This window comes from Rhea americana, unplaced genomic scaffold (assembly GCF_003343005.1).
Source record: "Rhea americana isolate MKP2758 unplaced genomic scaffold, rheAme1 scaffold_129, whole genome shotgun sequence".
Classification (NCBI taxonomy): Eukaryota; Metazoa; Chordata; class Aves; order Rheiformes; family Rheidae; genus Rhea; species Rhea americana.
In genome coordinates, this window is record NW_028185361.1 from 489,723 (window position 1) to 514,472 (window position 24,750).

A 24,750-nucleotide genomic window follows, 5' to 3' on the forward strand; every position below is an offset into this window, starting at 1 on the left:
GGACCTTAYTTCCCAATGAGGATCCATCTATTCCTACTCTCAACTGTGCAGTGGCCCTTCGTCAACGTGTTGCCTACTTGTTTGTGCACCGCTTCTTGATGTTCTTTTCTGAGCTGTGGCATCACCCTGAAGCTAACAATGGACTTCTGAGATATTCAGTCGAAGTTAATAAAACAGAGCAGATCACAGAGAAGGGTAGGAGATGATGAACAGAAAGAGAGAGAGGGAAAGAGATTTAAGCAATAAAAAGAGTAAGAATAAAGGTCAGGAGGGGCAAAAGCAAAGAAAAACAAGATCCTTTCCTCCTCCCACTGACATCCAAGGAAAATATGTTTACTTTGCTTCAAGCAAAGCTTGCACAAAGTTGAAGTCTGACTCTTTCCAGAGTATCTGACTGCTTCTGTAGATGTTCATCCCCCCAGGAAACCAGAAAGAATAAAAGCAGAAATCRATGAACTCACCACTCTGCAGTTCCCTTCTGCTTTATTTATTGACTTCATGGGCACTAATAGGATTATTCCTGAATTATAATAGTGTAAGCAACAACAGAATCAGACACACAGCATTCACATAGCTTTTTCTTTGAAGAMAGTTAGAATTAGAGGAAGAGAAATTGGTCATTGCCCTCCTAAGCCGCCTTCTAGCTTTTCCAAGCCAGAAAGACACTTCATGTCCTTAGGAAATAGCATATTTTTAAAGACGATGGTACCAGTTCTAAGGAACAGCTTTGTTCTGGGAAGTAATAATGAAGGCACAGGCTAATATGCCAACTAGTCTTTGACAAAAGCTTCTCCTCCTCTTTGCTCYGCAAGTTCATTACAGTTTAGTCCTGACCAACAAACTCTGGAATTTTAGTCCTTATACGAACAAATCCACCACTTAACCCTGAACATCATTTGGCTCCTCTTCATGAATGAATTTGATCTGGTGGCTTGAATTCTTGATGATTTTTCTTTATCTGAATGCAAAAAGAAGTGCTGTAGTGTCAGAATTTAGAAATATAGTATAAAAATCACTTCCCTCCATTTTTATGCTTGTATATGTGCAAAGGAATGTTTGGTGACCCGTTAGTGCTCCGTAGCTAATGTACTTCTTTCTGTGTGGGAGATGATAGACTACTAAATATCTTTATACAGTTTACTCTTTGTATTGCACATCCCAGTGATGTTCATTTAGACTTGAAAGATTAGAGGCCCTGTCTTTCTTGAGGAATTGAGCTGCAAATTTGTTTTGGGGAAAATTGTCCTGAAAACTGTTGGCTGAGGTATAGCTGTACTCCCACAGCAAATCATCCAGTATTTCTAAAATATGTGTGCACTGAGGAGCTACAATATGTGCAGGAGAATCTAATTCTTTCTCCTCCATGGTCAAGCTTCAGTATGTATTTTCTTAATTATTTTTTCCTCTTGCAAAAGCAGTCGTACCAACCTGACAGCCTTCTTCTATGAAATGGCTGGCTTGGCAGATGAGGGGAGAGCTGTAGGTGTTCCATATCTTGACTTCAAGGTTTTGACATTGTCTCCACAACATCCTCATAGACAAGCTGATGAAGTGCAGGCTAAATAAGTGGTTGGTGCAGCAGACTGAAAAATGGCTAAACTGCTRCCTCAGAGGGGTGTGATCACCCACATGAAGTCCAGCTGGAGATCCATCACTGGTGCTRTCCCTCAGGGGTCAATCCTGTCACCAGTATTGCTTAACGTCTTCRTGAATGACCTGAATGATGGGATTGAATGCATTTTTCAGCAAGTTTGCAGATGACACAAAACAGAGAGCAGTGGCTAAAACACCAGATGGTTCTGCTGCTATTGGGAGGGACCTTGACAGACTGGAGAAATGGGCAGAGAGGACCGCATAAAGTTCATCAATTGAAAATGTCAAGTCCTCCCCCTGAGTAGCAATAACTCCATGCACCAGGACAGGCTAGGGGCTGACTGGCTGGAGAGCAGCTCTGCAGAGAAGGCCCTGTGGGTCCTGGTGRACAACAAGCTGAAAATGATCCAGCAATGTGCACTTGTGGCAAAGAAAGACGATGATTGCATTAGGCAGAGTGTTGCAATCATCATCAGGGAGGTGATCTTTCTGCTTTGACAATGTGACACATTTGGAGTGCCATGTCTAGTTCTTGGCTCCCAGTACAAGAGAGAGATGAGGCTACTGGAGCGAGTGCATCAAAGAGCCATGAAGATGATGAAAGAACTGGAGCATCTCTCATGTAAGGAAAGACTGAGAGAGCTGGAGATGAGAAGTCTGAGGGGGGATCTTATCAATGTGTCTAAGTATCTGAAGGGAGGATGTGAAAAAGATGGGGCCAGACTCTCTACAGTGGTGTGCACAGACAGGATGAGAGGCTAAGGGCACAAACTGAAACACAGGTAATTCAATTTAAGTGTTAAAAATGTTTTTCACTCTGAGGATGGCTGAGCATTAGAATAGATTGCCCAGAGAGGGTTTGGAGTCTACATATCGAAAGATGTTTGGAGACAGTCTTGGGTAACCAGGCTATAGATGACYCTGCTTGAGCAGGTGGGTTGCACTGGACAATCTCCAGAGGTTCCTTCCCACCTCAGCTTTTCTGTGATGCTTGCATTATGCCTTACTTTTCACTAGTGCAGATAATGGTGCTTCAGTCTAAATTCTTAGGTGGAAGCATCTTAGTAATGATTCATAGTTGTCAGAAATTCAGTAAAAATATGTATGCCGCAATGACAAAAAGAATATGCAAATAAATCCATCTTACTCACATAAACCCTCACCTTCAGAAGTATGCTATTGAACAAAAGCCCCTTAGGAAAGGAAGGCTCAGGCTGAAATGAAGAAAAGGGAAAAATAGTGTTTGTTTTATTTTAATTTTTRTGTAGTTGTAAGTCAAAACTTATCTTTTAAGAAGTACATCACTCCAAATGCCATGAGTCCCTTTCCTTTGTTTAGGGCTCTTTTTTTCTTCATCTTAATATTTTTCCTCCTCCTTTCTTCCTTCTTTCACCATCTAAGACCTCAAAAGAGAGTCAAGGACACTGTCAATTAATAACTTCCACAAGAGTTCGTGCACTGGAGTGAATTTCCTTTGTTTCCTTTTCCTTTTTTCTTTTCATTTGATTTCCTCATTTGTCTCTTCCCGACTTCACCATCCTGGTTTTCCCTTTTTTCCAGGCCCTTAATTCCACTCTTCTTCCTCCACTCTTTTCCTCCAGAACCTCATTTCTCATGTTCTTCTTGCTGAACCAAGCCTTTGCCGAGCAGGATAAACTCTATCTACTGCCGCATGCAGGATTTTAAAAAGATAATCCAGCAAATGCTCCCTGCAATCCAGTCACTTGTCCAAGACAGATGTATTCATCTTATCTCATTCCCATAGAAATCATCAGCAGATCTCGCTCACACTTCGATAAAATCCGAATCAGCTACTGGCAAGGACAGAGGGCTGCTGTCTCCTTCGTTGTCCCTAGCCACCTTAGTTGGGAACAAGACTGCTTCTGAGTACAATCGGTAAAATATCCAAGCTCCAAASGCAGCTGGAATTTGCCTTCTCTCCTGCCAGATATTCTGTCTTCCTTTGGGATTTTGTTCTACTTTTTTAATTCTTTCTTTTAACCTTTAGCAGATTGCCACAAAGGAGAAAGCTCTGTAATACAATACTTTATAGACTGGTATGGCGCATGTGTGACAGAATGAAAGATGACTAGAGGGACGCTGACAGTGTCTCATTAAATGTTTTATAGGCTGCCCCACAGAGAAGTGATCCTTCCAAGAGGTCCAGTTGCCTTTCACCCTACTGCCAGCCTCTGAACAGACATTTGATTGTGTTTAGTCATACTCCTTCTAACCTGTGGCTAAAAATATCTTCTATTCTGAAGATAACACCCTCTCCTCCCTCCTACACACACACACACGCACATGTACACACGCACATACTTTTGCCTGTTTCCATGGAAACCCCACTGGAAAATGTTTACATGCCAACGATGTCAGAGATAACTTTTTCATGAAGCTGAAAGACAGCTTAGATGTAATAAGAAAATACCACTGATGGTTTATTGTTTTCATTGGATCTAAATTACCCACCTAAGCAACTGTATGGTAAAGTGCATTTTGCTTTCCCCACCAAAGAGCCAAGGGTGTGCAGTGCATTTCAGGATGGAGCCTCTGGCTGACACAGTTCCCCCTGCCCAGGAGTGCGCATTCCCCCTGCACCAAATCAACATGATTTGAACTTAAGTAACATTGTGTTCTCTGTCACAGGCTGTGGTTCTTGGAATATATTAAACATTTCTATTTTGTAGAGCAGAGGTGAAGTGTTGACAGCAGCCTTTGTTGCAAGGCAGTGATATATTCCAGCATGTTTGGCATTTGTTTGATCATTGAAAATATGTTTTCCATTGCCTAAAACTCTTTTCAGTTGCCGCATGCAGCCTAAAATGAATGCCTGCCCCTTATTTGCCAGTATAGCTCTTTGTAACTTAATAGGATTGCACAACTGTCAAAAGAGATTGATCTTTATTTTTCCAAAGCTACTTTGAAGCTACCAAGGTTGTCTTGTCTATGTTTTTTTTTTTCTTTTTTTTCTGCTGTGTGCCATTCTGACTTACTTGAAAATCAGAATGGTCAGTGGTCAGCTGTATCTCTTTAGTGCCATAGCTGTTACTTCCACTGATGGGCTGACTGTAATTTTGGGTCTTACATTGTAAGTATTTCTTTGCAAATACCCTGAAGAGTGCTGGGTGCAACATGGGCAGGGAAAACAGCATAGAGGCTCAGGAAACTGAGCTTTCAGGTATTGGCAGATACAGACAGTAATAACAGAATCTGGAGCAAAAGCTGACCCGAACCTGTTCGTTCCCACAGATTCTGCTGAAAGGATGGCTCTTYTCAGACACTTCACAGAGCAGAGAGGATCTACACAAATTAGCTGCGTTAAGGAAAGTGACCCATATAAGCAGAATGCTTGCTAAAAGCTCAGGGATTGAATTTTATTCCATGGTTGAATTTTACCCCAGAAATCTCAAGGAAATACATTGTTTTCTGACTTAGCTACTTAGATATTGCTCACTGCTACTGTAGCTTAGTACTTCACCTTCCTTCATGTATTTTTCCAAATGAGATGTAGCAGAAGATAAATGAGCGATCCAAGTCACGGAGAAGAAGCTTGAAGCAGAGGCTTGGAGCTGTTCCAGAGTCCACAACAGCTCTCTAATTGCCTCTGTCCTCTGCCTTTCTAGTGAAATAAATCAATATGAGATTTGCTATTCTAAAAAAAAATCAATCTCCRTACTGAACAACTATATTTTAAATTTGAGACAGGTAACATTTTGAGGCATCATATTTTTTTCTTGATTCACTCACTGTGAAAAGTTGGCTTGTGCAGAGTTCCTCAGTTCCAAGAAGAAAAATAGTTCAACAACTATCAGCTAAAGAGATACATAACATTTTTAAAGCTGGTGCAACATCTATGCTTCAGTATGAGCAAACTGAACTGCAAACAGTCCCTATCTGCAATATCCCTTTCTAGGGGAGACCTGATGCTAATTCTGTGTTGATTAACCATATCAGAAGCCAGAATAAACAAGAATAAACATGTACAAGCATGAAAATTTTTAATTCAGTTCTCATTTCTCTCAGTTATCTCTTCTGGGCTTGCAGAATAAGCCTAAAATAACATGTTTGTAATTCATATTCTACAGTTGTTATAAGATATGGACTGTAAATGTTGAGATATTCAGTATTTCAGGTAGGTTTGAAGTGGTTCATTGGAGTTGTTTTCTATGTTTTCCTACTGCCAGGTAAAAAACATATAAGCCCAGTTGTTTGGTGTTATGCTAGATAAACAACTCTTTTTTACTAAGATAATACTGTTTGAGTGTAAGCATCTAGGGAGACAGTTATTTTCTGATGCATGCCAAAAGCAGTGACTACACTATCACTTTGGCAGATGAAGTGTGCTATAAGCTGTTGTTTGTAAACAAAAGTGTTATTAATGGAAGGTCACCATATGTTGCCATTGTTTGTATAATGTGAAATACACAGTCACTTCCTGTCTTTGGACAGATTTTCTTGGGAGATAGGGAAAAGTGGTCAGATCAGAGCAAAACAATGTGAGATGTCTTGCATGGGTATACGGAGAAGTATTAGATACACATTCTTGGGTGAAGAAGCTGGAAAGATGGAAGGTAGGGAGATTTGATACCTTTTTTATTGTTTGTTGTGGATTACATACAGGAAGAAATGAAATAGCAAGAACAGGATTAGAAATATACGTAGACTGGTTTAAAAGAAAATGTTGAAAGTGTACTTGTTACAGACATGTAAAAGGAAATATGTACTTTTAATCTCATTTCTTCAAAACAGGGAATTATGTTGTCTCCTTTTATTGTTTACAGATGAAACCCACTACCCTTGGTGTGATATGCAAATGGCACATTTGCCTATAAGAGAATTCATTTGCTTATCATTATTGGGTTTTTTGCACTACAGTAGCATATCCAGGCAAGAATATACACATTATGTTCAGTACTGCAAAGATATATATAACAAAAAAGACAGTCACAAGCACAAGTGAAAACAAAGGGGAGTACAACACAGAGTGGAAACAATTGTGACAGCTAATGAGCATTTCGTGGAAAGACTTCAATGACTGTTGTATATGACGACCTAATGCAGCTTCTATCTAAACCTTTAACTACTAGAGGATGAAAAAATATACCACTTCCCGATACTTCTTCCCTGTGTGTCCATGTCTGGCCATCAGAAAGTGGATCCTGGGCTAAATGCATCTTTGGTCTGACTCAGTATGGCTGTTCCTATATTTGTAGTCCAGTCAAGCTTACCACATTATAAACAACTGTGAAGATTTTACATTACTTTTATCCTCTCCCCAAATCCTTTGAATCCTCACCAAAACCACTCTGTGTACCAGAGTACAACACACAAACTTGGCTTGGGAAAAGACCCCCTGGTTATCATGCTGGTTAAGAGGAAGTGATGCCAGTCCAAGTAATTTTCAGAAGGAACAGTATTAATGTTTTTAGTGACAATCTAGAACACATAGAATTAACACTATTTGTGATATAAATAGTAGCATATTCTGAACTACCTTTTCAGACACAGTCAGCAAAATGGACTTGCAAAATGTAGGGAAGGGCGTGCTTACCTGTACAGCATAACACAACCTGTGTTTTTGTGACAGCATTTACATTTAAATAAATAAACTCTATGTAGATACTGCAGTATCATCAGAGTTCATAATGTCAATTAATCCAGCTTTCCAATATATTCCTCCCCAACATCTCTAAAGATAGTTAACTACAGGGTTGCACGAGGGAATGAGTTTTCTGGTAGGATTCACTTGCCTGCAGATAGGTAGCTAGGGCCACCTGAGTGAGCCTAGAGAACTGGAGATTTGGCACAGTGATGGTAGAGAGGTCATAAACTGGCAGAGGCCTGTGCTATTCTGATCCAGCCTCTGAAGTCCAAGAAGAATACCAAAAGGTATTTAAAATGGCACCAGCATGTCTATGTGTAGGCAACTGAATACTAGCCTTTACGTCCCATTATCTTTTTGTTTTTCTCTTAGCATAATATATTTTAACATTGCAAGTATTGAGCTCAGTCAGAATTATACAGGCTAAAAAGTGAAATCATATAGACCAAAAAAAAAATCAAAACTACAGTTTTAGTATTAATTGCTATAAACTGTGAGTATGTATGTTCTTTGTGTACATTGCGGAGAGCTAAATTCAGACAGTGCAAACGTCTCTGCCACAGTTCTGTGCTGTGTCACTTTATGTCACTGCTGCTTTGTCTAGAGCATGACACTTACATTTACATGGTTTAGTTGTTTTAAAAATTCTTTCCTTTTCATTTCTTCAACCTCAGTGGGTAGGTTGGCCTCTCTTTAAAATCCATGAAGGCTAAATCTGCTATTTGAATTTCTTTAGTTTTACTGATTTTCAGAAGATCAGTACTTGAAAATCAGATGCTGATTCTGATTTATGGAGTAAGAAACAAGGAGCCAATCTGTAGCTTCCACAATGCATCCTGAAGTTAAACTGAGTCTGCTGTTTGAATTATGCAGAAGCCATTCATTAAAAGTTACCTAGGCAACCCTTCAATTGCTTCTTTTGTGCTCAAATTTTACCTCAATCATCATATTTCAAAGCCGAACATCCAGCTTGGTTTGATTTGCCCACCCCAGCATTGTTCACCAGAATGGAAAACCAACAAATCTGATTTTAAGAAAGTAACCCCACAAACTCCTGTACCTGCACCTGAATAGTCCCCTGGGGAGGTCAGGCTTCAATAAACTGGAGGAACGAGATATTAAGCATCTGCCTGCATTGGTAAAAAGCTAAAAGCTAAGCACAAAAGCTAGCCTCTGAAGCTGCTCTGGAGCTTCTTGAAGCACTACAATTATAATGAATTATGTCTATATGTATGTTTCAAAAATCTGTTAATGAAAATACCTATTATGACCTCTTCATTTTCTTGTCATCATATAGCAACACAAGTTGGGAACTGCACAAAGTGCAGAGTTAGCAAAATACAGTCTTCTGTTGACGTCAGCACGTAATCATCAAAGTAGCTGCAACATGCCAATGTGTCAGGAGGAAAAAATGGGTTTGTTTTCATTCTGTTGATGTAAGGTGATAAAGTTATATAGCTGTATGACTGAAGAGCATGAGCTGAGTCAGGCTGCTTCTCTAGGGGACCGGTCCGTTCATAGTAGGTGAATAGTCGAATAGTTTAGGAGTTCATAGTAACTGAATAATTAAGACTGGATCATCAATCAAAATTGCAGTAAGTAAAAAATATTCAGTTATAAAAACTAACTTATGATGCCCTTCAAATGACTCTTTTTCATAGCACTGTCACATGGCTTACGTAAGCGATGTTAACATAGGGGAGTAACAAACCAAAAGCCTATGTCACGAATCTGTGGGAAGAATAGCTTGCTCACTTCAGGAAGGACTGAATTCTCACTTCTAATCACTTTGTGAAAGAAGAAGACTACTTGAAGGAGTTGTATGCTCTCAACACACTCTTTGCATATTCTCAGCTGACCATAATTTGCACCAAGTGCAGCTTTTGGGGCTTCTTAAGTTTTCACTGAGCTCCTTAGGAATCTTTCCACAGGCAAAGTGGGATTTGAATTAGGCACATTTATGTGAAAGAACTGTTTAGGGCATTTTTTCTGTTGCCTCATTTGGTATGAGTTAGACCCCTGTGCAGTTTTTGACATATTGCCTAGTTATGATGCACCATGAGTAAATAAGTCAGGAAAAAAGTGTAATATTAAAATAGGCTGAATCATGCTCCCTTTGCTTTATTTCTGTGGCAGTCTCAACGGGCTGCATTTTGCCAACAGGCTGAGCAGCAGAAGCAGGCTAGGAAAAGAGATGTGTGTAGCAGCCAAAAGGGTTTTTTTGTCACTGGAAAAGATCATGGTACATCTGCTCTGTAATGGACATAACCGTGAAGAGCATACACATAAAAGAAGGTGAAAGATTATTGTGAAGATTAGCTATATCAGTAAAAGAGGAAGGTCTTTCCTTCAGCTTTAGGACCAAGCTGTTAATAAGACTCCTGTGTCATGACAGGGCTAAACAAGACAGGTTCTGGCTAGAGGTGAGAAAAAAAACTTCCTGCAAAGACAGCTCAGCAGTAGAGCTGGGCTAAAGAGATTGTGTTATCTCCACCCTTGGAGGTTTTCAGGCAACTTTTTACTGATTGGGTAAAGCCCTGAGCAACCTGATCTGCCCCCACAGCTGAGCATATTTTGGGCAAGGGTGGGTCTGGAGACCTCCCAAGGTCTCTGACAGCCTGTAATGCCTTATGTTACTATGAATGGAGAAAAAAGTACATATGTATATATATRTGTGTGTGTGTGAATGTATACATATATACATGTTTATGTAAGCATATATGGCCAGGCTTGGTGCAGACCAGATCTGTTTTGATTTTTGATCAGACTACCCACATCTGTGAGGGAAGGTCTGTGGGAAGATGCATCTGAGGCACCAGGTGGGTGTGGGTTCCCTCCAGGCAGAAGACTGATGTTGGTTGCTGCATCAGTGTCAGCATGGATGCAGAGATGTCCTCGGGCAGCTGGTGCTGGAGGAGTACCCTGTAGTTACTGAAATACAGTGAAATCCTAAAGACTCCCTCTTAAGGAATCTCCAAATGTGTTTATCCACGTTAATACTCTGTCTGCTACTGTTTTTCTCGCAGAATGAGGAAGAGGATGAAGACCAGCCTCTCAGCCTGGTCTGGCCTGACACCCTGCGAAAGCAGCTCACCTACCTGATTGTTTTACCCATTGTTTTTCCACTGTGGGTTTCCCTCCCRGACGTCAGGAATCCTGTAAGTAGCTGTTGTTTTAAGTCAGTGTGTTCTGCGCAACAGGACAGTTGCTGAATGCCAGCATCCAAGAAAGGACTGCAGTGGACTCGAGCAAGAATAGAACTAATGATTTTTTTTATAGTTCCTTTTGAGAAGAAGATACCACAATAGAATTTTAAAGTAAGCATCAATTTCCAAGTGGGTGCTTATGGGCAACTGGAAGATAATAGTTCGTTAAATATTGCCATTTGTATTCATTAATATTTTATCACACAAAGAAAAAGTTCCTAAGGCTTCTTATGTGAGGCTTTTACCTCTGTGTTTCTAGATCTCCGCTGACCATTGCTTAAGCAGTGAGGAAGCTGCCCAACCACAATACCATTAAGGGTAAAACTGGAAAGACAAAGGCTGGATTTTCTATGTATTTCAAGAATAATGATATGCATATCTCTTAAATACACGTTCTACTAGTCTTATGTAACAATTCTCATTAACGGGCAATTTTGTTTCAGGAAGGTCTGACTAAAGCAAAGGAGTTGAGCAAATTGAGCAAAGGAAACCTTTGTCTTCTATTTATCATCTTTTAGTTTTCATACTAGGATAAGATCCAGAAGCTTTTCCCTGTGTAGAACACTTACTAATTCTGTCCAAGCATGACTTGAAGTCATGTAAGATAGTTTATTTAATACAGATGACTTACTGTGATAAGTTATCAAATAGTTGTAATAGCTGAGGAGGCTAATGGAAAGTTAAAAAAAAAAAAAAAAAAAAAAAAAGCTGGAAAAATCCTTTAGAAGTGCTTTAATCTCTTCCTTTCTGGATCAAAATTAGACTGAAAACTCTAACAGGAGAGGGTTGTACAATTTACAAGGTTATAAATCAGCACCCTGGTTTCTTTTTTTTCTCCTCATCTCATTTCCCACTCCCCACACAGAAAAATTGCAATTCAGTGCAAGAAACAAGCTAAAATAATTTCTTTCATTTATTTTTAGATTAAAGTTTCTCTAAGAGTATAAATAGACATTTTCTCTTCCACTCTTTAAGTTCTATTTTCTTTAAGCTTTCAGACAAATCTGGTAAGATTTTTGTTTGGTAACACAAAAAAGCATACTACATGAATTCCAAGATTGTTTATTTCTGTATTTGTACCCTCATTTTATTATTCAAAATCATCACTGTATTATTTTTCTTTATAACTTGTCCTAATATGAGCAAGTACTGCTAAGAAATACGTGTGTGCATTATTTTGAATTTTAAAATTCTGATGTTAACATTAATAGCATTTGCAATCTTTTTTATTTCTTCCCCTTGAACATTTATAAATACCCGGTGTTCAATACTCTATAAGCCAGAAGAGTCAGAATAATGGCTTGGGAAAGCCAGTGCCTCATGAATTTGCATGCAACTGTGTGATGCGTGTGAATATTAACACTAGAATTGTTCACAAACAGACCTGGCGTGCTAACATCCCAGAATTAAAACACTATGCTATAACATAAAAGATAATCAGAGTTGTCTGTGACAGATACGTCAATAGGCAGCAGAGTTTTAAACTTCATTTACTGAAAGGTTTAGCTTGTTATACAGAAATAAAAGTGAGTTGKGTATTGCATGCAGCTTGCAGTTACGTGTATTAATGACAGAAGAGATAACAAGCTGTATCAGTGTGACAAGCTGTTTACTTTGAGCATCACTGTTAAGGAATTAAGCAGATGGTTGCAAAAACTCTCTGTGCCCAGCTGCTTAACTTTTCAAGGACACTTCATTAGTATGTTTGTCTCTAAAATGCTCTCACTGATGCTTGTGTGCCATCCTCCCTTTCCTTTCCTAAAGAAAACCAAACCTGACTGCACAGCTCAACCCGTGCTTCGGAAAACAAGTTTACGTTAAATCTGTGAGGCAGAAGTTAAAATAAACCTCTAACGATACTTAAATAGATTTTGTAGGTAGCTCTAACATCAGGGATCCAATCTGCAGAAGTGGTAATTTTAGTCAGTTATCCAGATTCTGCAGGAGGATGCTCAAAATAGCCGGTGGGCATATAAAATGAACCCTGTGTGCTAAATGTTGTTTTGATAGTCCATAAGGAGCTTTTGACTGTGGTACGTGGGTGCCACTTTCCAAAAATTTGCTCTCCTTTCCTCCCAGAGTCTCCTGGAGCCCTCCAGTCCTAAAGTATATTTTATTTCAGCTTAATGGRGAAGGCTGGACAGCATTTACTAGTTTTAGAACTGCTGCACTTAGCTCCAGAAAACTCAGAAGTAGCAGCAATACTATTTTATATACAAGGCCTTTGGTTATGAAGTCAGTAAAAATCCTTGCAACCTTACTATACTCTGGTGTACAGATGTAGATATTTGCATTTATCTACAGTAGATTATGTATTAGCTCAAATAATTCCTCAGCTGGTTCAATAGTTGACTTGTTTCAGCGTGTGTTTACTTGCTCAGTTATGCCTGTTCATATAAAATGAGTGTATCTAGAATACTATAATATCAGTTGTGTAACTAGAGGTACACTGGAGGTAGGTGTGCGCTTGGGGAATTTTATCCTTGGCCTTTTGTTGAGATACTGGTAAAAATGATGGATGTTTTCCCTGTACTAATAGCTCATTTCAACAGTGGCTTTACAAAGGCCATAAATAAAACTGTCCACCTCCTACAGTAAGAGATATCGAAACATTGATGGGAAAATGATGTGACCAAGGTGACCCAGAAGGCTAGGGGCAGAAATTGAACAGCAGCTCTCTTGTTACAGCCGCAGTGCACTGTCTCTCCCTTTGAGACACAGGCCAGAAGAAACATCTATCCAAGCCCCGTTCCTGTTGTTGCTGTATCCATATGGGCAGTTCTTGGTATGCCTGCACGTTCCCATTAACAACCAGGAGACGCAACTTATGTGAACTCTTGCTGGCGTACAGAGACACGCTGTTACCAAGGGGACGAGGACAAGATGTTCCTTCACAGATCTGGTTACTAGAGCAGGTGCCGAGTAATCAGATTTAGCCACCATCAAATACGGATGGAAAATGAAAGATGGCATGCAGAAAATTTATGCRTGAGACAAACATATGATTCATTCAGGTTAAAGGTAAAGAAGTCAGTAATAAGACTGGTTAAAATTAAGACAATTACTTTGCAAATTATTAAGCACTCGTTATGTTTGGGCTTTCGGAAAAAAAGCCTTCACTTTTTCAACATACTTCTATCACTGTGGTTACTTATTTTAGTAAGTCCAATTTTTCAGGCACTGGTAGGAAATTGAACACAGAGATGCACCAGGAAAAATGTAATTAAGGTTGCTGATGGGCAGGAATAGTACTAATCCAACAGATCTACAGCGAAGTTACAAAATTATTTTTCTGTTGTTAAATGAAAGTGAGGTGCAAACTGTATGATCCCTATGATTTTTCCCCCTTTGTTCTGTTGTCATGACCACAACCAAACCAGGTAGTAGTAAACTGGAGACTGTCTTAACAAGGCAATCACAGCTATCCGAAAAGATGGCGAAAAGGTATTGCTCTCTGTTGTTTCTGACAATTCTCTGTTGTAGGAGAATGATTTGAACTAACAACTCTGCATATTCCCAAGAGCTTGGAAGTTACACTGAGATAAATCTCAAAAAAGTTGTCAATAATTACAAAAGAAACATGATTACTATTATACTCTGGAAATAAAATGCAGCATCAGAAAAAAATCAACRGTTTTATTTTTAATTTTTAAAAAATTCATCTATATGCAAATTTTATAGTAGCATCTAAACCGTTTCTTGATTTCATCTCCTGTAATAGGTACAAGCTTTAAATTTTGCCCTTTTTRAGTTAAATGTTTTCACTTTTAAAACAAATAATTAAACTAGTAAGTCTATTACAGTACTCATAACCCTGAACTGCCTCTTATCAGTTAATTAAGCTGGAAGACAGGCTGGGTATACACATGCTGCAAARTTACTGACTTATAATTCTTAGCCATCCAATTCTCCACATTCCGTGGGTGTCTGACCTGTATAAGCAATATGTGATTATTTTACAAGAACCATTTGGTATTTATAATCCTGTCCTTTCATTGAATTTTATTATTACTGGCCAGTAACTAAGATTTGCATAATCTAATGTATGTTTATTTCTTGAGTGCTGCAGAGTGATTATTCAAATTTCACTATTATCATTTGCTCCCTTGTTTAGATTTGGAGACCAGCTGACAACAATAAGGTTATCATTTCATCTTTTCATTTCTCATATGATTTTCCTGCAAATCCCAGTATTTACAGAGACAGAAAAGATTGTTGAAAGGTGTTAAAAAGAGTTAAAAGTTGAAAGACTTGGCTGCTAATAAAGCTGAAAAAGAAGTACTAGTTATTTGATCAAAAAAAGAAAAATTACTACTTAGATTCATTTACCTCATCCAGTCTCAGCTGTGCTCCTGCTGATTTTGGATCACTACTTTAACTCTCACCTTCATGTAACTGTGCTCCTTTTAGGAATGAGTTCTTCTATCCCCAATGATGGGTGGTTTAGCAGACACTGAAAATTGAAATGAGGTTATTCTAGTGTGTTACTGATTTCAGAATTAACTGAAGGGTCTCAAATTATGATTTTACTACTTTTTTTTTTTCAGTACAAAGCATGGCAAATGTGTGCTTAATTCCTCCTTTGTGCTAATTGAAAAAGCGAGTTATTTTCTCAGGAATGATTAAATGCCCTAATAAATTTTAAATGTGTATTTTTTAGCTTAGTGCTGTGGCAGCCTTTCTGATACTAAATGTGAAAGCACAAAGAAACTGGTGCACAAACAAAGGATATGAATACTTCTTTTAACAATTTGAAAACATTCTTTTTGCTTAGGCATAAAGTCATTCATAAATTTAGAAGCCCAAACCTTCATGCAGCTAAATAGATATGCAGATTGCAACTTAAGAGAATATGATGTAAATGACAATCCAAAACTTGCCACTCGGTATAATGTATGTTGTTGTTAGGAGGTGACTCTTGTCATAGACTAATTTATAACCGAAGCTGGTGGAAGAAGGAGACATGGGTAAGCATATGTCAGCAGGGGCAGTCAGTTTCCGAATTTCCTGACCTTTATTTTTGTTATCTAATGATCATCAGAATAGGCAACAAGAATAAATGAGAGGTCACCTGAGGAGTGAATAAGAATACAGTATATCAGCTTTTCACATAATTGTTCACTCTTTCTTTTTGTTTCTGTTTCAGAGGTCAAGAAAATTTTTTCCAATCACATTTTTTGGCTCAATTAGTTGGATTGGATTTTTTTCTTACTTAATGGTCTGGTGGGCACATCAGGTAAGAAAGTGTCACACTGGTGCAAAATAAAAGCCCCGTGTTGTGTTTTGCCCTGCAAGAAATCGTTTAGAATCAGAGTCCATCACCTATCTCATGCTGAGTAGCATTTTATTTTAGGAGCTGGAATGATAGATGAAGTAAATCACTACTCAGTAAATGGAAAGTAGATCAGAGAGTAGTGGTTGCCCTCAACATATGTTTGATCTTTCTGTTAACATCAGTGCCATAAGCAGCAATTTGTTGATACCAATGGGTCTTTGACAGTCTTAAATTTCCCCTGAAACTCGTGGAACATTGTGAAAACAGGTAATTCTCCAATTACGTCTGCAGTCACTGCATTTCCGAGCTAGTCAGGAAGCTGGAAGATAACATTCCCAGGTCAGCAGGTTTGCAGGAGAGAGTGTCTTTCCACCACAGGACTTCAGCACATATTTTTGCTGTTTTTACTTACCTCTTTTAGGTTGGAGAAACCATTGGTATTAGTGAAGAAATCATGGGATTGACTATTTTAGCAGCTGGTACATCTATTCCTGACCTAATTACCAGTGTTATCGTAGCACGCAAAGGTCTGGGGGACATGGCTGTGTCCAGCTCTGTTGGAAGCAACATTTTTGACATCACAGTGGGGTAAGTCCTACAGCAAGAAAATTGTAGCTATTTTAATAAAAAGTCTTGTGTTCCTAATATGTTGCCCTCATTTTTGTTAAAGGTGTTACTTACAACAGTTTTCTGCTTTTGATGTTTAGAAAAGAGAATGATGCAAACATACAGTAGATGTTATTATTCCAAGTATTCAGAACTTAATAGATATTTGCATGACAGGCTTGTTATAAATTTGTTGCATCATTCCTTATTTCACACATCATAGAACTACCCAGGCAAGTAAATTACACTTTACAAGTATTATTCCAAGAATAAATTTTTGAAGTCTTTTATGCTTTTGTCAGGCACATTTTTGCTGTTGTTCACTTATGTTTCCACCTACTGTGTCTATTCTAGACCTTTCTTTATATTCAGTGATCAGGGAACTATTTATTGCCTCTGCAGTGTCCAGCATGTTTGCTGTGAAAATGAACAGAATGCCATTGACTTCTATAGCTTTTGTAAGCTGTTTTTTTTTTTTTTTTTTTTTGGCACGTGATTTTTTTATATACCTGGCAAATCCCAAATTACAAACAATTCTCTATTAACACTAAAGTCCCTTTGTATAGCTCTGACAATGTGAAGGAACATAAGATTGTGCAGAAATTTACTACACTCTGTCTGGTGCAGAACATAAAGACTTCACAGCAGCATGAGGATAATGAGATTTTACATGTAGTTGGAATCTAGATTCCTATTTAGCCCTTGAGAGCAAGCTAGACCATATCTGGAAGCACTGTATGCCTCAGTACTTCAAAAATGTGCAGGAAATATACAGCCAAATTCCATCTTAATGCCCCCTTTCCTATTTTCAGCATAGGATAGAAGCAAGGAGAATCATATCTATTAGTTTCTTCATCCACGGCATCTTCTAGATGCCATCGTACATCTAGAAGAACAGATCCTGCATCATAGTTTTAGCTGCTGTAAAAATGTATCAGCAACAGTGCTCATACAAAATGGGATCCCAAAGCTGGAGTGGATAGTAAATGGCTGTTCACTCCACTTGTTAGTTAACAGCAGTACTTTTGCACATAGCTGAAAAACTCTTTTATATTAATCCAGAATCATGAAGTGTTTTAAATAATATTTATAATAAAAATACCTGCAAAACATATTAAAGCATTATTCACTTCCCAGTACTTCAACTTAGAACATGTAGAATGCATTGCGAAACATTTCTATTTTGCAGTCCTTTCTTTTTTTTCTCAATATTTTTAGTCTTCCTGCCTATGGAAATGTATGCTAACCTGTAGCACGGTCTGCTAGATCTACTATCTTTTCTAYCTTTACAATGGCACAGCATTGCTGCAGTCGTGGTTTAGATAGTACTGTGGCTGTAATAAATTATTCTCTCTTGAGCTGCTTATTCAGAGCTTAAATGATGTGAGCTGCTGACAGCTCTTTTTTATGTATTCCAAGCCCACAAAGCTCCAATCAGTAGCTTRAATATTTATTTCAACTTGACATCTTCCAGAGGGGTGTTGCCTCACACAGTAGCATCAGAGCTGGGAAATGCAGTAACAGCAAGTACAAAAATAGAAGTTAAGCTGAAGTTCAGTCAAAAGTCAAACATTTTAACATAGGTTTATATGTAAGTATGGATCAAGAGCCAAAGTTTGAGGACAGCACCTTGTGGAGAGCTAACTCTGCACAGGAAGGACATGCCACCCACCTTCCACTGTCAGGCAAGCTCYTAGGAGATTGGCGGCATATTCCTCTGTGGATGTTTTGCATCCACAAGCTGAGGGCTTCTTACTCACAGGGGGAAACCAAGTGATTTCTGTCAGCCAAGGGAGACATATACTGCACCATGGTGAAGGAATGATGGGGAGCAAAAATCCCACGTGCTTTCCACAGAACCACATGTAAAGTGACAAATGAGATTTATGTATGATTTATGAAATCGGGAGAGTTTCATGCTTCACTTTATCGAGGAAGCCTGTGATTCAAATAGCCAAAGCAGGAGAGAAGATAGGGTCTGAGAAAATGTCAGAATGATGAGCAAACACAGAGCAGCCTCTACAGGTTAGGAAATTACATAGAAGGACTCTTTACCTTCCTGCTATCTCCATCTATCTGAATAGCCCACCTTTTCCTAAACTAGCCTCATCCCTCCCCAGTCCCCCAGTTGGTGTCCAAGTGTCCTTGAGAGCCTGCTGTTGAGATGAAAGGTTTTTAGTTAGAGCACAGCATGTGATCTAATGCCTCTGTAACTGGGTGCTTCCTCTCGCCAGAGATGGGTTTCCCTGTCTCCCAGTAAATATCTTTATATTTTGAAGCGATTTCAGAACCTTTCTAGTGCCCCTTTCTGCATCTCTGCAATGTTTCCAATTTCTTTTTCTGTTTCCTAACAGCCTTCCTCTTCCGTGGCTCCTGTATGCTGTGGTTAACAGCTTTGCCTCAGTGACAGTCAGCAGCAATGGTCTGTTCTGTGCAATCGTCCTCCTCTTCATTATGCTACTCTTTGTCATCCTCTCCATCGCTTTCTGCAAGTGGAGGATGAATAAAATACTGGGCTTTCTTATGTTTGGGCTTTATTTTGTGTTCCTGATTGTCAGCGTCCTCTTGGAGGACAAAGTGATACAGTGTCCTGTTTCCATTTAGTGGAAAGTGCYGTTTGTTGAGGGAAAAAAAGTATATATATATTCAAACACACACACACACATATATATACATATATCAAAATGAAGCAGCAAAAACCCATAATGGAAAGCTTCTATGAAAATTACCAGCAGATTTGTAACTCTTCTATCCCTCAGTTTTAAAAGGAAGAAAGAATGAGTGAAATTCAAARCAGAAGAATGATTGCTGCTGGACAATGCAGTTACTTACGAAGGGTTGAGGTCAGCTGCAATGAGTTTTTTTTCTGTTTGCTRCAGGACATCCTCACTGCTCAGTACCAGAGATGCTGGGCATGCTTTGTAACAGTGAAAGCTACTGCATCTTCTGTACCTGTGGTACTTGTCCACAGACCTCTCTTCCTCTACAGTAATATATACAGACACACAAAGTGATCAGTACTTAAGACTATAATCTTCTAAGAAGAATGCTAGTGTCAGCTTTGGGGATGCTTCCACCAGTTGGGAGTTTATCTAATAATCTGCTGGCACTCTGGAGTGGAAAGCATTCACTAAGAGCAAGAGTCACAGAGAGGGAAGATCTTGCGCATCTCTTCATTTATGATCGATGATGTGATTGCAGCAAAGCCCGGGCCTTCTTCAGTATTTGGTCCTCTGCATCACAGGTCTCTAATGGCAATTGGCAAGATGTAAAATGGTGGTTTATTACATCTTGCAAAACTCTTCAGGTTCTAGAAGCTCCAGCTTTACCATTAATGGGGATATGATGTCTGGCCATTTTGCAACTGGTGCAGATTTTTCATTACATTCACATGTGAAGCCCAGATTGGGGATTTGCTGTCTTCTCTAGTATCAACCCAGCATGCAAAGAGATCATACAATTACTGCGTGGACTCACTATTTTTTCTAATGCAGCAATAGTACCAACAGTACCAATGTCTTTCTGATGCTGTTACCATTATGTATTTGCCTTTTCGTGCCAGAAAAAAGGCTAATTTGCTTATGTATAGTATTTCATACAGAATATAGAGGTAGTTGTAGAGTGGCAGCCTAGCTGCTGAAGTGGACGTGTGTTTCGCAGGCTATCTTCCACCACTACTTGCAGCATAAGGACCTTTGCAGCTAAATATAGTCATCAGTGGAGGAGATCCCCAGCTGAAGTACAGAGCTGGGGTAGTTCATATTGGTTTGTGTAGATCTTGAGACTAGGTAGGAAAAAATGACAGTTTAAATATAGTGGAGTTGGAGGAAACTTACATGGAAATCTTTCAGTGTTGCTGGAAGCGTGAATGGCTTAAAGAAGCCTGGGAAGAAGTGAAAATGCAGCATTCTCCTTCTGAAAGCCTGGGAGAAGGAGAAAGCCCAGACTCGGGACAAAGAAGTCTGGAGAGAGAAAGAAAAGAAGTGCTCATATTTTCTATATTTTGGATGATTACAAGAAATGGGAGAACTAGAGCGGGTATTATGAAATTATTTCAGATAATGGCTATCTGTTTGTTCAAGTCTTTGTGTGCAGTTAGAGTTCCTGAAATTTCAGCATGTATCTGTGACCTGTTTCAGAGTTGTTTTGTATTCATTATTGCATTCACAATGGCAATGCCATGCTCACAGCTGTGTAACAGAAGGCTCAGCACATTTTGTCTTGGCTGTTTTTCTGGTGCTGTCACCATATTTTCATCCCTGCATTTCATGCTTTTGCTTATCTTTCATCTTCTTTGTCCTTTACTGTATTCCTATTGTATGTGTTTATAGCTGTATATAACAGTATCTGATTAGTGTGTAAGGACTTGATAGAAAACAACAGTAGCACAAACAGTAAGAATTACCTATTTAAAATTACAAAAATATTAATATTGTGAGATTATTATGAAAAAGTAAACTACTAATGAACGAAAGCAACAAAAATAGGAGTTATAATACATACTATTCATTTCATGTTCTAAAGTGTTAAGTCCTCGGTACAGAATTATATTCAGAACCAAAATCTTAACCAAACACCTGCAACATCTCTTGCTTTTTAGTGTGAGCCTCTCTCMTTGTGAGCAAAAAATTGTCTATGCATTTAAGAGCCTCCATTCTCCAGAATCCTTACCTGTCTTAACTATAGTGCTGAACACCTCTTAAACATTTGTTTCTACAGATGTATACAATGGAAAAATAGGTATATACATACCTATAGTGCCCTCTGTTGAAAATAATAGCAAATCTGCAAAAGTGTAAACCAAATCCTGAACTCAAAAGAAATATCTCTGGTAGGGTCAAACAGGTGTCCAGAAAAACACAGCTGGCTCCACAGGATAATATGTCCCAGGGAATCGCCGAATCCTTTGTAGCTCTGATGACCGTGCTCCAAATGGAGGGAGGGTTAAGAAAAACCAAAGGCTTTCAGTTTGATCTGAGACATACTTTCCCCAAATGSGCCAAACAATGTAGGGTGACCTAAAAGGGTGCGTGCAAGATTTTGTGAGTGGTACCTCTAATATGGTAGGTGTGTTTATATGGTCACTTATGTTATACAGAGATGCCCAGGTTCGCTGGTCTGACGTTTTGAAACAAAAAAACAAGGAAGGGCAAGAGTCTGGTCTCTGTTCCATGCATTACTCCTTTTTGGTTTGTTTTTTGAATGTGATTTCATGGGCACCATGGTGTAGTTCCAGCACTGAGGAGGAAAAAGCCCTTCCTGACTGACAGCTGTGAGCACCTCTTGTGTGCTCCGGGAAGCGGAGGAGCAGCAGAGGCCACCACCACACCTCGGGCAGGCAGAGGACAAACACAGCTGATTCAGAGCACTRCGCCCCAGCCATGCGTTAGTCCAASGCTGGCATAAAAACTTGAAGGCGGRATTTTGTGTGYGTGCCTAATGGCTGGTATACTGAAATGACATCTGTGCTGTGTTAAAATACCTGGCTCATTTCTTTCCATGCAGAAGTTGACTGTGTTTGACTGCCCCTATCAACACATTTGTCTTGGAAGAGATTTAAACTATATTTTTGCTCCTAAGAATGAGACACTTCATAGCTCTCACTGCCTTGAATCTGCCAGGCAGACGGAGCCATTGGAACAAGTGAGTAATTGTGTTGGTGGTGCTCAGCAGCTCAGCACCAGGGGTGACAGGAAAGATTTCTGTTGTGTGGTGCTTCCTGCAGAATAACCCAGTGTCTGTACAGCTGATTATACTTACCTAGAAAGCCTCTTACATAACTGCTGGAGYAAACTGTTTCAGGATTCTTGCATATTGATGTGCTCTTTGATTGTAAGCCAATAGGTCTACTGGTAGAGGAAAGAGGAGTGTCAGTGAGGGAGAAGCATGRCCCCATATCTCACAGAGAAGGAGTCTGAAAGTCTGAAACCAGGGAGCCAAGAGACAGCCTAGGGTTCCTAACACAGGGACTAAATGTCCGTAAAGTGTCCAGGTTTAACTCTTCCTGAAATATACACCACTTGCTAGGATACTGCAACTTTGCAATGACAGCAGACCTACCAAGGGCCAAATTCTGACACTTTTACAGAAGTCTCACTTTGCTGTTACCTCTCAGAAATCAGTGACTGTGTTCCTGGTGTTTCTTGTTGTTCATAAGTGTTTCAATATTGACTCCATGAACATTTCTGAATATTAGACACTGAGAAATCAAAGATAAATTTCTCTTTTCCTCCTTCAGGTAAAGTTCTGAATGACTTYAATTGGAATACGGTCCTGCAAACAGCCTAAATTCTGCAGTGAGCTAGTTAATGCAGAAATCAATGTATAATTAATATAGAAATTGGCATTACAGTCAAAATCGTGTTCTTGTTTAGTATTTTCAGGATAACCCCAAATTTGCAACATAGGAGGTGAGGTAAGAGGATGATTAAAGCCTCAGGTTAAATAGCCGCTTCTCTCCAGCACTATCACACCTGAACAGAACCAATACTGGACATCATTTCTGGAAAGGATTTCCGGTAGCACTTGTGTAGGATTGTAGATCACATTACATAAACTGTTGTAGATGTTCTCTGATGGAGAACATTGACTTCCTGGGAGTTACAGGAGAGAACTGGGCCTATATTTGCAAAATACCCTTAAAGTCCAACAAGTATATGTTGTTTTACAAAAGAACAGCTATAGAAGCCGCTATGGTGGAATCTTTAAGGTAGATGGTATCAAAATATGATAAAAAGCTTGATACAAGGATGGTCCCAGGAAGGATGACATGGAAAAATCTTTTCAACAACAAAGTTCTAGGTAATTTAATTGTATCTTTTTACTGAGAGCTGACACTTTCTTGTAACCCAGACAGGCTCTTAGTGCCTGTATCCCTGTACTTATTTATTCAGTTGATCTTGCTGTCTACATAAACACCAGAAGCATAAAGCGCAGTAGGTGACACACCTGCAAAATGTCATCTGATGTTTGTAAGTGCAATGAACCTATCAAGTAATTTTCCACATGTCTACTTTCTAGTATTTTATGATCATTGTCTTTCATGGTACTGTTGTGTGTAAGAAAGTCTGTAAAACAATAGGTTAAATATGTGACTAATCAAAGTACTGTAAAAAAAATATTGAGAAATATTGTTAAAGTTTGGGCATTTTTCAAGGGATTATTCCTCTGGTTGTCATTTATGCCAATACAATATTTCAAGAAATAGGGGATATATGATTTCTTTATGATTCTCTTTTCAACAGTAATTCCTTAAAATAACATCCTACAATCCATACTACATATGTTCTAAATCAAATATGAGCCTGCATCAATTGGATTTATTAGTTTGTAACAGAGAAATAATCCCTTTTCGGACCACTGGCCTGCTGAAGTCTGGAAGATTTCTGCCATTGACTTTGACAAGATCCAGATTTTTGTTCTCTCATCCAGTGTTTCAGAAATGCACTCACGTAGCAGACATAATGGTCCTGAGAGCTGTGTACAAGCAGAGAAATTGCATGCACTTGTATTCCTGGAAACCATTTTACCTCTTGTAAATAACAGTGGCACAGCTAACTGAGAAAGCAGTGTGGTTCACTCCTTTGATGGGTTGGCTCTGGTTTTCCAACTTTTCCTGAAAAGGTTGTTGCAAGAACAGGCAGCTGGAAGCATGGCTGCAGAAGATGATTTTCAGATTAGCAAATGAGTTAGGTTGCAGTGAAGAGTGTGGGGAAAGTCCTGCTCCAGCCCTCCGCACAGATGTGAATTTCACTTCTGGTTAGTGTTTTTAAATGATCCTTCTTGGATCTGTTGCAAAGAACTACAGGGATGTCAGTGTTAGGGTATCAGTCATTTCTGTTGGGAATGGAGAGGAAAAGTCTCCAAACTTCCAGACCAAAGTTATGTAATGTATTGCACCCGTAAGATACAGAAGATAGGGATCATAGCCCGGCAGTCCAGACAAATCATGTTATGGACCTGCTGTGCGTTGCTAGTTGCCGGTGTGTGGCATCTCAGGACTTGTCTGCCTCGGAGGGTGAAGAGAGTTTGCACGTTCTCCCTGCCCACGCGCCACGCTGGCGGGACACAAGCCATCTCTTCTGCAGAAGCCRTGTACTCACATCCGCAGGCCCCTGCGCCCCTGCTCCCCACCAGCCAGACGCAAGGCAGTCGCGGGCTAGAAGCCGGGTAACCACGTCAAGCATGGGTAAAGCGAACGTACAGCTGCCCGTGCCGTTCCTACGTGGGCTGTAAGTGGCCCAGGTTGAGATCATACAAGAAATAATGTAATTAGAGATTCATAAATGAACTGTACATTCATGTAGATTTACTGTAAATTCACCCCTCACCAAACAGAAAAACAGTCTAAAATGAAGGAAATTTGTATGTTTTTTAATATCTTGCACTTTACTGCTTTTTTTTAACCATTATCTTATGTCACATAGTTGTCTTAATGCAAAGAGAAGCCATAAAAAAACCCAGAA

The 24,750-nt window shown here is 39.3% G+C and overlaps 1 protein-coding gene across 3 annotated transcripts in view; it reads left to right on the forward strand.

Moving 5' to 3' along the window:
• SLC24A2 (solute carrier family 24 member 2) overlaps window positions 1–18,889 on the forward strand; it is a 102,144-nt gene extending 83,255 nt beyond the window's left edge. For 2 of the 3 annotated variants that reach the window (XM_085326203.1, XM_085326206.1), the window contains 4 exons: window positions 10,225–10,356; window positions 15,551–15,640; window positions 16,101–16,267; window positions 18,640–18,889. In XM_085326203.1, coding sequence (XP_085182329.1) covers window positions 10,225–10,356; window positions 15,551–15,640; window positions 16,101–16,267; window positions 18,640–18,889 — 639 coding nt within the window. The remainder of the gene's footprint in view (window positions 1–10,224; window positions 10,357–15,550; window positions 15,641–16,100; window positions 16,268–18,639) is intronic. The other variant, XM_085326204.1, reaches the window with a different exon arrangement.
• The last annotated feature ends 5,861 nt before the right edge of the window (window positions 18,890–24,750 follow it).